This window comes from Brachionichthys hirsutus, chromosome 13, assembly GCF_040956055.1.
Source record: "Brachionichthys hirsutus isolate HB-005 chromosome 13, CSIRO-AGI_Bhir_v1, whole genome shotgun sequence".
NCBI lineage: Eukaryota > Metazoa > Chordata > Actinopteri > Lophiiformes > Brachionichthyidae > Brachionichthys > Brachionichthys hirsutus.
The window spans coordinates 5,513,604-5,528,498 of NC_090909.1; the positions used below are offsets into that span (position 1 = coordinate 5,513,604).

The 14,895-nt window shown below is 42.1% G+C and overlaps 1 protein-coding gene across 1 annotated transcript; it reads left to right on the forward strand.

The window, feature by feature from the left end:
- The first annotated feature begins 2,028 nt into the window (after positions 1-2,028).
- mfsd2ab (MFSD2 lysolipid transporter A, lysophospholipid b) lies at positions 2,029-14,153 on the forward strand. The gene is made up of 14 exons (XM_068747101.1): positions 2,029-2,118; positions 4,253-4,378; positions 5,197-5,321; positions 8,242-8,365; positions 8,805-8,883; positions 9,001-9,176; positions 9,319-9,409; positions 10,174-10,292; positions 10,719-10,802; positions 12,404-12,487; positions 12,629-12,741; positions 12,835-12,978; positions 13,661-13,837; positions 13,918-14,153. Exons 1-14 carry the CDS (start codon positions 2,029-2,031, stop codon positions 13,970-13,972), a joined length of 1,587 nt encoding a protein of 528 aa, XP_068603202.1. The 3' UTR covers positions 13,973-14,153.
- Positions 14,154-14,895: the final 742 nt, after the last annotated feature.

Below are 14,895 nucleotides of genomic sequence, written 5' to 3' on the forward strand. Positions count from 1 at the left end.
ATTGATTTGTCTGCACTGACACGAGTGCATTTGATCTGAACTTGACTGCACCAAATGCTAAGATCATCATTTGTAACTGTGAGAAGCTGCAGCCGGGAGAGCTTCTCTTGGAGTTGTGTGTGTGTTTTTAGGTGTGTAAATGTCTGTGCTGTATTTAAGTTCAGAGATTTATTGTGTGTGTGTGTGTGTGTGTGTGTGTGTGTGTGTAAGACGAGGCCTCAGTGTGCCACAGTGTGAGGATGGAAATGACTGCGACTGCATGGTCAAGGATAAACATTGCAGATATCTATACGTCTGCTGTGATCCATAAGTTCCCACCAGCACACAGACGGCCATTCAAACTAATCATTCATGTATGTGTGTGTGCTCAGCTAAAACGGGAACGCGTACACGCTCTGCTTCTGGCCGGAGCAGAACACACATTACAAATAAATCCCTCAGTCAGAACTCGACCCAGGCGGGCGTTTGGCACTTCTGACTGTCCACATGAGAAAATTGGCTGTTTCTTCCACCACACGAGGGATTTTGTGTAACTTACTATTTCAAACCCAGACTTTATATGCTGATTAAAAGAGGTTAAAACGGTCACTTTGAGCTTTCCCCAGAGATGGTCAGACCCCAGGAAGGTGGTCTCTTTGAGCTGACAGCAAGATGCAGGACTTGTCAAGTTTCAAAAGTAAAACTGTGACCAAGAGATAGTAGAGTTACACAAAAGCACACTGTGGAGCCACTTATTCCCTTTGCCAAAGAGCGTTAAAGGTCATGTGATCATCGTTTTAGGATCGTGACAAGCATGCAGTATTTCATTTGGTATGTAAACTGGGACTTTTCAACCCACACACAGATGCAAGAAAACAGCAAGCAAAAATAAAAACACAAATTAAGAGCTGATAAAATATATTACATACTAGATTATAGAAGATGGAAATACAATTCAAGGACAAATGTGAGATGACATGGTGGAAGGAGTTGACAGTAGCTTCAGTTTTCTGATGGTTTTTATCTCATCTCATCTCCAGGATCCAGACTCCTTGACAAATATTTCCTAATTCATTACATGAATTCTGAACTTAAAACTTCAGAATGTCCTGTTCCTGGCACAGTCTTAAATTGAAATTGTCTTAATGCATTTATGTCAAATACCTGACCTGCCTGTATAGAGATGCAAAATAATTTTGAAATAGAGAAAAGTATATTTTTTAAATTTAGCCAAAACGTGTTTGTTTATAAACCCACTGACTGTAAATTTAATTTAAAATTTAAAAACCACATCGACTGCTATCTTGCTGCTACTGGAAGCAGCAGGCAACCTGTTTGTTGATAGATACACAACATGTGACATTTCCTTCTGACCCCCCCCCCCCCCTATTGATCTGCTGTACCCTTGTTTAACTTCTCCTCACTTTTATCAACCGCCTATATTTGAAAGAAGATTCATTTGAGATCATATTTTTTCTAATGGTCTGATCATAAGTGGACCTTGACAGCTGCAGGGTCATCGTGACGTCACGGTGACGTCACGGTGACCCTGTCCTGATGGCACTCAGCAAACATGTATCAACACAAAACAACAAGCAGGAATGAGATTCCTGCTTGAGATTAAATAAATAATAATGCTGGTTACGTTTTTTTTTCTGTAAAGACACAAGAAGTAACTGGAATAGCTAAACTATTCCAGATTTATTTTTCAAATGTTGATTAAGTATTTATATGATATTTGGAGCGTCAAAACGTGAAGCCCGTTCCAGTCTGTCGGGTGCTGCTTTGAAGATATGGGATATCCGGGTACGCACGCGCAGCTGCCCGACAGTGACCCCGCCCATGCGGGGGGCGTGGTGAAACATGGCGTGAATGTGCACGCTGAAGTGGGCGGGGTTATCTCTGAATATTACTCCATCCTCCCTTTCTGTCACCGCATCTTCTCAGTTTTCCAACAGACCGTTGAGATCACGAGGAAAAAGGCAGACCTGATCGATTTTGATCGATATTTCTCTTTTTGTGCCAAATCAAGAGAAGAGCTATTCCACTATGGCGAAGGGAGAAGGAGGCGAACAATACTCCAACGCCAGCTTATTGAACAAACCGCTCAGCTCGGATTCCATCACGGTGGCCAGAAAGGCGAGTTCATTCACATCTTTCAAAATGATGTTTGATGATTGTGTTCATTGATCAACCACGTCCGGTTCGATAAGGCGCGCGCGGGGGGGGGGGTTAAAACGCCGCTTTTGAACATTTGAATGAACGGAGCTTCACACATTTCCAGGGCGTGAGTCGCGCACGTTTACGTCGGTTCGGCTCGGGGGGGGGGGGTTGATCGAAGTATCTTATTGGTGACCTCATTGATTGAAGAATGAATGAAATAATTGGTAAATGATGCAATCGAATACTCCGGATTAATTTAAGGCGTCAAATGAACGTTTCTCCCTTTTATGATCCTCACGAGGCATTCCTCAAATCGTCAAATGTAGGTCAGTAATACCCCCCCCCCCATTAATATATAATATACATACTATATATATATATATATGTATATATATTTGATGAATTACCTTTATACATTAGCATGTCATTACAGTCTTTCCAATTCGCTGAATGTGAGATTAGCAGGTAAATATGGACAGTTTCATTTCAGCCAAACCAGGAATGTGAGGTTCAGGTTCATAGTTTAACCAATAACGACGATCGACATCATCGATCATTGATCGGGCTGTTCAGTCGCCGGTTTAGGTGCGTGTTTAAGTGATGCGTTCAGGGGCTCATTTTGAAACGCGCACATCCTGGAGAGGAGCAGACTCGAGTGGTCGCATGAAATTACTAAAAAATAAAAACTCTGATTAACGTGATACAGTGCATTTAAACACTGGAGAAGAAGAAGAAAAAAATACAATTAATGCACTTTAATTCAATAACATTTCAGCCCGCATGAGCAGATAAGCGGGGTAATTCCCGTTTATACGTGGCGAACGTGAATGCAGCACGGAGCAACCGGCGAGGCGACGTGTCAGAGAGAGGAAGTTTCTTTATTTTCATATTTCTGTCTCTAACGTCTAATAGTACTTAAAATATTTATCTCGCCATTTTTTCATTAGCTAAAAAAAAATAAGGGTGTACATTTGACCCAAGCATGTATTATATGTCTGTAATAACGCATCACCCCATGATAATAACACACTAGTAAGCCTTTGAGATAACAGTAACAGGTAGTCAGGTTTCTCCTTTGGTGTAAATTGTGTGACTTTAGGCTGTGTAACGCAGACGAGTTTGTTTTAGAGGACAATAATACACAAATAAGTGGGTGACATACATTTTCTTTAGAATATACATGTTTTTAGTGTTCCATACTCTGATGAGATTAAATCACCAACTGTTGTAACGTGGCAGGTGAGTTAATCTATTAATCGGAGCAACCGCCTTCATTCTTTGACCGTGCTCGGTTATTATTTCAGCCCATGTGTGTGTGTGTGTGTGTGTGTCACTTAAACAAAAGGATTTGTGTGATGCACCGGCAGGTCGGGTCATTGATTCATCGTGACATTTTGTGTTGTGGCACGAGAGATGAAACGGGTTCCGCAGTGCAATCTACACCAATGGATGGACGCCATCTTTTCTTATTTACTGACGTTATAATGTGCTTTTTTTTTTTCTTTCTCAATTGAAAAATGATTTGAACAGATGCTAAGCGAGTCCATTACGCTACACCGAACCCAAAGCTTTCATTGGCCAGGAAGGAGGGTGTGCTTTCATGCCCTCTGTGGACAGCGGCGGTCGGAACTCTGGTTAAACTGGCAGGCGTCTGTTTGGATTTCAAGCCAGTTCATTCTGCTGCCAGGGCTGCCGTCACCCTGGGGTCATGACCTGCCGCTACACAACAGAGATTAGTGTTTCTATTAGGAGGAACTTATTGCATCTACAGTCAGTGGAGAAGAATGAGTTCTTGTTAGATGACCAATGGCTTCTTGTCCCCCCTGTGGTTGTCCCTAACTTCTGCCAAATTAGCCAAATAATGGTGATCTTTTCGCCAGGCATGCAGCTGTATAACGTGGACTTGAATGCACCAAATCAGAATTCATTTGCATTGCCATCCCTGCAGAATCAAGCGCTCCCGTAACTGTAGCCACTTGGGCCTGAAAATGTATGCAGCCAGAGTTCAGTTCGTAATATACTTTAAATACATTTGATTTATTTGATAGTTAATCGTAAATGGAGCAAACTTCACTTGTTTAAATTGTATTTTGTCCTTGCTTGCCCTCAGCATGAGCAGAGGAACAGGTTGTCAATCTGCAACAAGCTATGCTACGCCGTCGGTGGAGCGCCTTACCAGATGACAGGAAGCGCCCTTGGTTTTTTTCTGCAGATTTATCTACTGGACGTCGCTCAGGTGAGTTGGTTGAGATGGTTGCACCCCTGTTGCAGCTAAAGGTCCACCTGAATGGGAATGGGATTGTACCCATGTCGCACCCGATGCTGGCCACTCTGTGTTTTACCACAGAACATGTTGTGGTGTTTACAGACTCGAGGACGAGGAGTCCACATGATCCCCTCCTATGACCTCAAAGCACCTCTTCCATAAGAGCACACACGGGACATTGCGTCTGCCAAATCTCACAAACAAAGGGGGTGATTATCCTAGAAAAATCAAGCGGTGGAAAAACCATTATTGATTCAATGATGGAGCTGCTTGATATAAAAAAAAAAAAACGCATTAAGAGGCTTGAGAAGGAAAGGGGCGGGGTCAGTGGTAGCGTAGTGAGAAGGAGCTGACTGACAATAATTCAATGGTCATGTCCAACAGTGTATAAGTCAATTGTTTCCAAGGGTTTAGCTTTGTCCCTTCTACAGATTAGGATTTTATCGGCTGGCACAGCGTGGCTGAGACTGTCCAGCCAGGAGAGGCGCATTCATCCCTCCTCGCTTTCTCCTGTCACTTCAGCTCGGCGCTGGAAAACCAGAGCCGTTGCCAAGTGGCACATTCAGTGTTTAACTTGTTTCCTGCCAAGAACAGCAGTTTAACTATCAACTTAGTACAACAAAGCTGATAAATAAACAAAAAAGCACAGAGTGTTATTTCAAAGCTACACTGGTAGCAAAGAGAACAGAAGTTTTTTTAATATATTTTTTTGGGTGCATCTGTGTGTAATATGTATTTCCCTTTTACAACCACAGTTGTGCTAATCTTTGTGCCTTCTCCTTTACCAGCTAGACCCATTCTATGCCTCCATCATCCTATTTGTCGGCCGAGCGTGGGACGCCATAACGGACCCCACGATTGGCTTCCTGGTCTCCAGAAGCCGATGGACGCGCTTTGGACGCATGATGCCCTGGTATGTTTCATTTCCTGTTGAGATATTCTTTGACTTAATTAATATGTATTCTGCCGAGTGGGTCGTTTACAATTCCATTAGCTCGTTGTTAAAGCCCTTTAATGTCATTGAAGAACGGCAGCAATAAAGAGACAGAACTTACGAACACATGTACACACACACACACACACACACACACACGCAGACACACACACACTGCTGTATGTCGTCACAAAATCGACTGGGAAAAATGACAAAAGCGTGGAAAAATATAAATGCAACACACCTCATTTTTACACAGGGTGATGCTTTCGGCTCTTCTCTGAGTTTTACACCCGCACGATTCCCCATTTTAAGATCAACATAGTGTCACTTTAAAATGGTGAAGGAGTCGGAGGCCTGGGATTAGACTTCTTTCAAAGAAAAGCTACCGACCCCCTACTTACTCTTTCTAGCTGCTACATCACCCCCCCCCCCCCCCCACATCTTTGCCTCGACCTCTAAGCAGGCCACTTGATTTAGATCATTTTATACCTTTTGGGAACATGCAGTGAGTCATTAGTGAGAAAATGACTCTTTGATAAGACGAGGTAAACGTTTCAGAGGGTCTTGGATGTGCATGGAAGGACACCGTGGGGATATGCAGCAGGAAGTCTCCATATCCTCAGGGTGTCTGCTTAATTAAAAATATACCTTGTTGCTTTTTTGGTGTGTCATTGGAACACAATGTGGAGATGAACTCAGTCTCCTGTGGTTTCACTGTCACTTTCCTATGCTGATATTGCCTGTAGTGTGATTGTGTGCATGAAAACATTGACAAAACACTATTAATTCAGAACACAAATGCGTTATCATCCTGTGCAGCTGTTGTTAGTTCTTCTTCAAGTGAAAGTTGTTCCATTGGCCATGAAATCAAGCTACGACAGTTACAGATTTGCAAAAATGTATTGAAATAACTTCTTTTTCTACCTTTATTGACGCTCTATGATTGCAAAAGAAGGGGTGAGCACATTAATAACATGAACAGCATCTAGACAATAGTTAATTATTCAGCGAATCTGTACGTTAAAATGTAAAATGTGAATACTATTTATATTTCTAGAATTGAGCATTTTCATTGATTTATATTTGTATCACGCTTTACAATTGATTTGCATCTTTATCATGTGTTACAGAAAAAAAAAAGAGATGACTGTAATTTTTCAGTCAGAACCAAGATGCTGAATGCTGATGTTATTTCCTACAAACGAGCCACTCCGTCGCTCCTGCAGAGAGGAATGATTGGCATGCTCAGTAACATTGTGGCCGTTCAGTCATAAAAGATGTGAGGATATGCGTGCGTGGAGCGGGGAGGAAGAGCCGCTCCATTTCCGTGTTTAGGAAGTGGGGGGGGAGGGTAGATCTAGTCATACTGGCCTCTCATTGGTCCAGCCCACAACACACCACATATATGAGCCAATGAGCGTCTCAGATATCATATCCGACATGCCCTTAGGCTTTTCAAGGCTGGCCGTGGAATCCGGGAGGTTACTACAGTTCAAGTTACGTAGCAGTAGTTGAATTGGTTTCACCGTTGCGGCGGGGCTAGTGACAGACTAAAACAGAACTACAGGTTTTGATATTTCCCGAAACATGCATTTAAAGTAACGTCTTGATAGTGGCCCTTCATATTGCTGTTTAAAAACTAGCTGCCTTTAAAACCTGAATCCTGAAAGTTAAAACCGAATCCAGCGTCTATATATGGTGTGAATGTGGACGCTTGTACCTCAGTATTTCCTGTTTCTATCACATAAAAAAAAACAAAAATCACATGATTCAGTTAACATTGTATTGAAAAGCCACCATTCAAGGCCTAACAAAGGTTGTCTTATCTTGTACATTCTTTCATTGCGGCTGCTCACGAACCAATCCCATAACAAAGAATTATCTGCTGTGCATGTCTACTTCTCAAGGTTGATGCAGGCATCAGGGCATCACCTGCTAAGTGAACTCTGTTCCAGTCCCCTTTAAATCTGATTCCGAGAGGACCTTCTGCTCGTATGGACTGCTTTGCCACTGCAGTTTTGCAAGCTTTATATGCACCGGAAAATAAAAAAAGTTACCTTCCTAATTTGCTATATATATATATATAAAATAATAATTCAATTTAATGTCTGCTGGAAAACACTTGTTTTGACTTGATCACCACGCCTGAAGCACTCCCATATTACTATTTCCACATCTGTGTAGTAAACACTGCCATTTGTAGGTAAAGTCTATTTCCTCTACAGCAAATCTTGCTTGACGGAAATATTCACAAGTGAGTAATGGGCAGGATGTTTTGAATAGGTATTAGTACACTGCTATGAGATGAACGCTCTTACAACAATGGAGTACTTTTGATAGTAGTGACGTGTCTTGATGACTTCCCCTCATGTCCGATAAGGTTGAGTCACCTGAGGTGTACGAGTTGTGATCCCTGTGGCCGAGCTACGGCGCATGCTTGTTCCGTTTCCCGTTTCACAAGCCGGACTTTTTTCTTCTTCTTTTTGAGAGTAATCGGTGATCAAACCGTATAGGAATGAATTCTTCTCCTCCTCCAGTTTTTGTTCTTTTTCCTGTTATGACCTCACAACATGAATTTGTGGGGTGTTTGACCTATCCGTAAAAGGATGACACGCCTTTGTTTGCAGCACCAAATTAAGTAAATCTTAGCCGTATGAAGATTGTTTGAAATCCGAGCTCAGATGTTGTGTTGCTTGGCAGGTTCCCCCACACTGGTATACCCTCCTCACGTAACTGTCGGCTCCAGCCGAGCCTGAAACTCGAGTCAGTTTCGTGTGAAGACGAGGAACTCTGTTTCTGTTGAAGTGTTCACACTTCAGCTGGGTCGTGCTTTCATCCTCTAATGTTGTCTTTTCTTCCCGCTCCTCTTCCCTCCTGTATTTTGTCCATCTTGAAGGATTGTGCTGTCAACCCCTTTGGCGGTTCTTACCTATTTCCTCATATGGTACGTCCCCCCCTTTGAGAACAACAAAGTCATTTGGTACCTGATCTGCTACTGTTCCTTCCAGACCCTTCAGACTGTGAGTAATGCAACAATACATACACAACAAATTCACTGTGATTTTGATGTTTCCTGGCGTTGGACAATGATTTTCATGACTCTCTATTGCATATAGCTTTTTGCACTTGTGTATCTTATGATGCATCGATCATTATTTATAATGCATTCGTTTTTATTTTGGGGTCAAAAGTCTTTCTTATAGAGTTTTTCTATAATGTTTTGTATGAAAATTCTCAAGTAATCTCCAAAAAATGAATTGACGGAGGTAATGGTAGTTAGATCTTTTTTTTTTTTAACCCTGAGACAGAGCCAGGAAGTTTGCTTCATTATTTCCCGAATGTGAAATAAACACATTTCCCCATAATGTTGAACAATTTAAGTTTGTAAGTGTCTGTGTGACAAAATAAAGGGTTATTTTCTCATCTTCTTCCTCTTCCTCTTATTTTTGGACTAAACAGTGCTTCCATGTGCCGTACTCTGCCCTCACCATGTTCATCAGCTCAGAGCAGAAAGAAAGGGACTCGGCCACTGCTTACAGTGAGTATCGTAGTCGCCATGTAAAACTGCGATTGAAAATAAATCTCCCGACAGAACTCATTGGTTTGGAGGGTTGCTCCCTGAATACTAAATGTCTCCCATGCTTCCCCCTAATAGGGATGACAGTAGAGGTGCTTGGCACCCTTCTTGGTACAGCCATCCAGGGGCAGATCGTGGGTATGGCCAACGCTCCCTGCCTCCCGGGACCGGATGACCCTGTGGTAGAACTGAGCAACTCCTCAAAGTCTGAGGGGCTCAATGCCACAGAGTCTGTCATTTCCCTGGAGCACACTGTAATCAGATTTATTTACTCGCCACGTTTCACATTAATCACTGATAACATTACAGTTCAAAGATGAACCAATGAGAGAAGCTTAAGCAGAATCCAGGAAACCAATGCTGTCCGCTAAGTAGCTTCCTTTTCCTCTTCTTCAGAGAGTGGCCTACATGATTGCCTCTGGTGTTATCTGCCTGATCTATGTCCTCTGCGCTGTTGTTCTCTTCTTCGGTGTGAGAGAACAAAAAGGTAAGACAACAAATCAAACTTCTGTTCAGATTCCAGTATTCCCTTCTTCTTCAAAGTCAAAATGAGGGTAAAAACAGAAGTGCAAGTCTTTTTTTTTGTCTCTAATATTTAGGGATCGGTTCCCGGTGTTTGAATTACTTGGAATTGTTTGCCATTTTTGCAAATGATTCCCTTCTTTCAGTGGGCACGAATGACGCCGCTATGCACGTTGCATAGCGGCGTCATTCGTCACCAGGCCAGCAGGAGACACAAACGCTCCAAAGTTTGGCTTTATTTCATGAGAAAGGATGACAGCAGGGCAATTTGCAATATTTGCAAAGCGGATATAACATCAAAAGGTGGAAACACTAGCAACATGCAAAAGCATTTGATCATAGCATACGATAACTTTGAAAGAATGTCGGGTTTTTGATCAACTCTGGAGAGAATCTTAACCCAGCAGAAACTTTAGCACATCCTCTACTGCAGCTAAATAACTAGCACTGCTAACTAACATGTTAGCGCTATTTGCTTGACTGGAAACCCTTTTGTCCAAATGAGGACTGATAACGAACCAAATTGTTAAACGGAATCAAAACTGGAATCAGAATCATAGAAATCTTATCGATTCTCATCCCTACTAATAATAATCACCCCGGTAAATGTCTCGGGTTCAGCTCCTCATGTAACATGAACTAAAAAAAAAATGACCGATGGAAGACAGGAAATGAAAATCGACTCAAACATTTTTTTTGTTGAGCGTTTTGTCCGTTTCATGTTTCCAGAGTCTGCGCGTCCCAGGGCGGAGCCCATGTCTTTCATCCAGGGGATGAAGCTGGTGATGGGACATGGACCATACGCTAAACTGATTATGGTTTTCCTCTTTACTTCTCTGGCTTTCATGGTGGGTATAAAGGCATTCTTCCTGTGACAATTAAATCATACAATGTGGTCGTTGTAACCTTCTATTGCTTTGTTAATATTTGTAGATCTATTTAATGCACTAGTTATTTTCTAACTTTGTTGAGTGGAGCAATGTCCCTGATATAATTTCCCCTCTGGGATTATTAAAGCATTCTGATTCTGATAAATGATTAAACTGAGTGTAGTTAGTGTGTGCACATTGCGTCAGTCTCACCTGTCCCGCTGCTGACCACCCTCTGTTTGTTTTTTGGAGACCGTTTTCAACAACTCGTCTTATGTTGCGCGTTGGCAGTGTCTTGCTGCTCCGTGTACCCGGCCACAGTTTGCTTGGCGCCTGCGAGGTCGGTGCAAAGCATGTGTGTTTGGGCCGTGGAATATGACTGAGTCTCTGTGATTTGTCCTGCAGCTCCTGGAGGGAAACTTTGCCCTGTTCTGCAGCTCCACACTGGGCTTCAGAAACAACTTCCAGAATATTCTGCTGGTCATCATGGTGAGTGCAAACACACACATACAGGTGACATTTTCGGACAAACAAATGGGGGCACTGTTCCCATAGCAATGACTGCATTTCTCCCCTTGAGCGACCTGTTTGTCAGGAAAATGCTAAGCTGTTAGCCCCAGACAAAAGCTTCCCTCCCAAGGCGAACGCATAAACTGTCTTCAGTTACAGGGCTAGTCTCTGCTTGGTGAGAAAGCTGTGCCTCTTGGCTGCCCACTTCCATCATGCATGTCTACCCTGCCTGAAGGCCATCCCATTCCCACCGAGAGTAAAGCAGTGTTTTATTGTCCCTTCACCTGTCTTGCTCTCTTTCTGTTTTTCTCGACCCCTTTTGGACAAAATACTTTGTATACACATCCTTAAACTCAATCAATCTATAAATGCGGCTTCTGTAATTCCTACAGAACAAATGTACAGGGTGAGAAAGTCCATGTTAGTCAGGTTGAAAAGATTACATGCTTTGATCCTTTACTTTATGGAAAGGATTACAGAGCCAAGGCAGCGTGCGTTTTGTTAAAGTCCATTTATTTGATGAAATGACCTCAATCGCGAGGCTGTGACAGAAACAGCTTCTCATGAAATCATCCAGAATCAGTGCTAAGAAGTTCTAATCCTCAACTTCAGGAATTTGATTGGATGTCAGATCTTATTTTCTAAGAGATGCAAATCAAACACAGAGGCGTCGTTTATGGACTCACCCCTCAGACTGATTGCCATTTAAAGTCAAATGTGAAGCATCATGGAAAGCATGCTTTATGGCTCATTGTTCATCACTGAAGGTCGTTCTTTGAAAGATGCCTATCTCTTTATTAATTGACAATCATATTTGATGAGTGAGGGAATGGTACCTTGTCTGCATTGGTTCTCTCTGGGTTCCCCGGTTTCCTCCCACCTCCAAAAACATGCAATTTAGATGAATTGGTCACGCCAAATTGTCTGTAGGTGTGAGTGTGAAGGTGAGTGTTTGTGTTTCCTGTGGGTCCCCGCGATGAGCCGGTGTCTCATCCAGGGAGTACCTCGCCTCTCGCCATTAGCAAACTCGTAGTTACGCATGCGACTAAACTAATGCAACACAAAGATGACTCAAATATGGAGAAACCTAGGAGGGACCTCATTGTGAGAAATGTCACTAAACCGTTTTAAAGCAATATAAATATTTTCGTAACATACATGACTGAAGCCAGTTTTATCTCTCAGCTCAGCATTTCATTCATGTCATGAGAGAAGGTGGGAAAGCACTGTGGAATGGCAGCTTTCTTTGCCTTAGTCAAACAAACTGATCTGAGCCAGCCTTCCTCTGTCCCCTGTAGACGAGTGGGACGACCTGCAGTGATGTTTTCATCACGTTGAGGTCAACTTTATTTAAGGAAGAGCCACAGAGACTATATTGTCTTCCATCGATACCGTTATGCTCGGCCGATTTGGGAGGTCAATCGTATCCCATCCCACGGGTCTAACCTGTTATGCAACGCAACACTCAGGGTCCCGACTCATGTTGCATTGAAAATATTTTCATAGAATTTTGTCAGCATGGCAAAAACAACACAAGACAGCTGGATAGTCACGTGTTCCTCTCTTTTCAACCTCCCCAGCTCTCCGCTACTCTGGCCATTCCCTTCTGGCAGTGGTTTTTGACTCGATTTGGGAAAAAGACTGCAGTCTACACTGGCACCATGGTAAGGCCCACAACCTCGGCCACGTCTATTGTTAATGGAGCTTGAAACGGGAATTAAGTCTAAATTAAGAAGTTAAAATATTTTTTTCTGGAAGTACATCTGTAAATAATGGACAATCTATTGCCTCTCACTTCTTTCCAGTCTGTCGTTCCCTTCATGATTATGGTGGTGTGTATGAAGAACAGCCTCATTGTCACCTACATCTCTTCTTTTGCCTCTGGGGTTGGAGTGGCTGCAGCCTTCCTGCTACCATGGTAAAAACCACTGCTATCCTTTTGTTATTCTTCGTCACGTTTCCTTACCCAGAATATGCGTACGATGTAACTCTGACTTTTCATGTCCTGCAGGTCTATGCTGCCGGACGTTGTCGACGATTTCCAAGTGCAGAACCCCAACTCCACTGGCCACGAAGCGCTCTTCTATTCCTTCTACGTTTTCTTCACCAAGTTCGCCTCCGGAGTCTCCCTCGGCATTTCCACTCTCAGTTTAGAGTAAGTTTTCACTTACATGTCTACCTCATAGGATGCACACCTCTAAAATTTGACATGATAGTCCTGAAGATTTTCCTTAAAACCATATAGGAACAAAATAAGATGCACAGAAAATGTTTCATTAACTTTAAAATGAACAAATATTAATTATATTGTAAGGCAAAGACATCAAGGGGGGGATTCAACCTTTGGTCACCTGGGTTTTAAAAAGAAGGTCATCCTGTGTGATGTGTCTACATACAGTATGCACCTAAAATAAGACTTTTTGTTATCAATTAAGGTGGACTTTTTTTCATTAAAATTTCCAGGGATTTAGAAATGCAGAAAACCTGTGAGATTTACAGACCTATTGTGAGGTATCCGAATGTCTTGGAGTCATTTGATTCAGTTTTTACCCAATGAACAAGACTCAAGGAAAATTAAGGCTAAATCAAATCTCCCAGAATCCAAATCCCACACCAAAGCCAATAATCCCACCTGCTTCCATTATTAGATCAAGTACAGTAAGGCTGTGCTGTAGCATCAAATGAGCGACTTTGAGAAGTGATATGGTGCTCTCTCATAAAGACCTTGAAGTATAAGCAACAGTTGATATATGCCTCAGCATCGCTGCTCCGCAATGCAAATATATATATACGTGAAGTATTTCTGGTTTCAGTTTCATAATTACATTCCTCTTCAGTTTTGCAGGTTACATCAGTAGAGGCTGCTCACAACCTAAAGAAGTTCATTTGACATTGAAACTGCTGGTTTCTGCCGCCCCTGTGGCTCTCATCATAATCGGCCTGGGCATATTGTATTCGTATCCGATTAACGAGGAGAGGAGGCAAGGCAACCGCAAACTGTTGCAGGAACAGAGGTAAAACTGTGGATTCAGACGTTTACTCTTGTGTACGAGTGAAGCAAAACACCAACTGAATCATTTATCTTCTCTTGCAGGGAAAATGAGGCCGACTCAGAGACAGATTCGACAGAAATGGAAAACATGATCTAGCACAAGTTTAGAGACCCACAAACCAATCGGGCGATCAAATGGTATTTTGCACTGGGCGGGGCCAACGATCCTGGGCTTGTCAGATCACACAGGCACTGCCTTGTGTCATCAGGCTACTACTGTTTAAAGACTGCGAAAATAATTTCCCGGCATGAAATTCACTTTTTTACTTTATTTTAAATCTGATCTCAAAAAGCTTTACTTTTTTGTACAACATGCTACTTTTGAGTACGGTGCGAAAATCACATTCAATTGTAATAGTGTTCTCAATTGAAATCGCACAGAGCTATGAAATTCTAGAGGTGCATGCTTTGTCAGTGTTGCCATTGTGCTACTTACTGGAGCTGAACAGTGTTCATTGTCGTACAGAACATTTACGACCTTGATCGCTGCATTAAACAGCAGAGCTTGATGATTCTGAGATGTGAACACCATGAGAAACTTGCACAAGTGGTACAACTGCCTTAATTTAAAATCTTGAATCTCAAGTCAAAACAAAACTTGATACTTGAGTCAGTTACATTCTCATTAACGCTGCATGTGTTTTAAACATTTTTCTAAATGTTTTGTGTTTTTTACCTTTCACATAGTTTACTTCATATCAGCCAGTCAGTGTATTTTCGGCTTGTTTCTATCTCATCATCACCATTTTTATTTTGGGTATTTTTCTGTTAAAGAATGTGAGCAGTCACCTCAAGGGCTCTCCTTTGTTCCCTGTCAAAATACTTTAACCACTACGACATTAAAAGTATTGCAGTCTCTGACAAAAATAAAACAACTGCATTATTTATCCAGCATTTTCATTACTCTCCTTTTTATAGGACAGCTACTGTAGACAGGAAATAATTTCTTTCCTCTAAATGTTTTTATTATCCTGACACTGAGCGTAGCTGTGACTACAGCCAGTATAAATTTAGTGAGAT

What these genes read in the sequence shown, in the direction of transcription:
- mfsd2ab (XM_068747101.1), top strand. Translation starts at nt 2,029, where the DNA reads ATGGCGAAGGGAGAAGGAGGCGAACAATACTCCAACGCCAGCTTATTG. An exon ending in CCATCACGGTGGCCAGAAAG is followed by an intron (nt 2,119 to 4,252) that starts GCGAGTTCATTC and finishes GCTTGCCCTCAG; the next exon opens with CATGAGCAGAGGAACAGGTT. An exon ending in CAGTCTACACTGGCACCATG is followed by an intron (nt 12,488 to 12,628) that starts GTAAGGCCCACA and finishes ACTTCTTTCCAG; the next exon opens with TCTGTCGTTCCCTTCATGAT.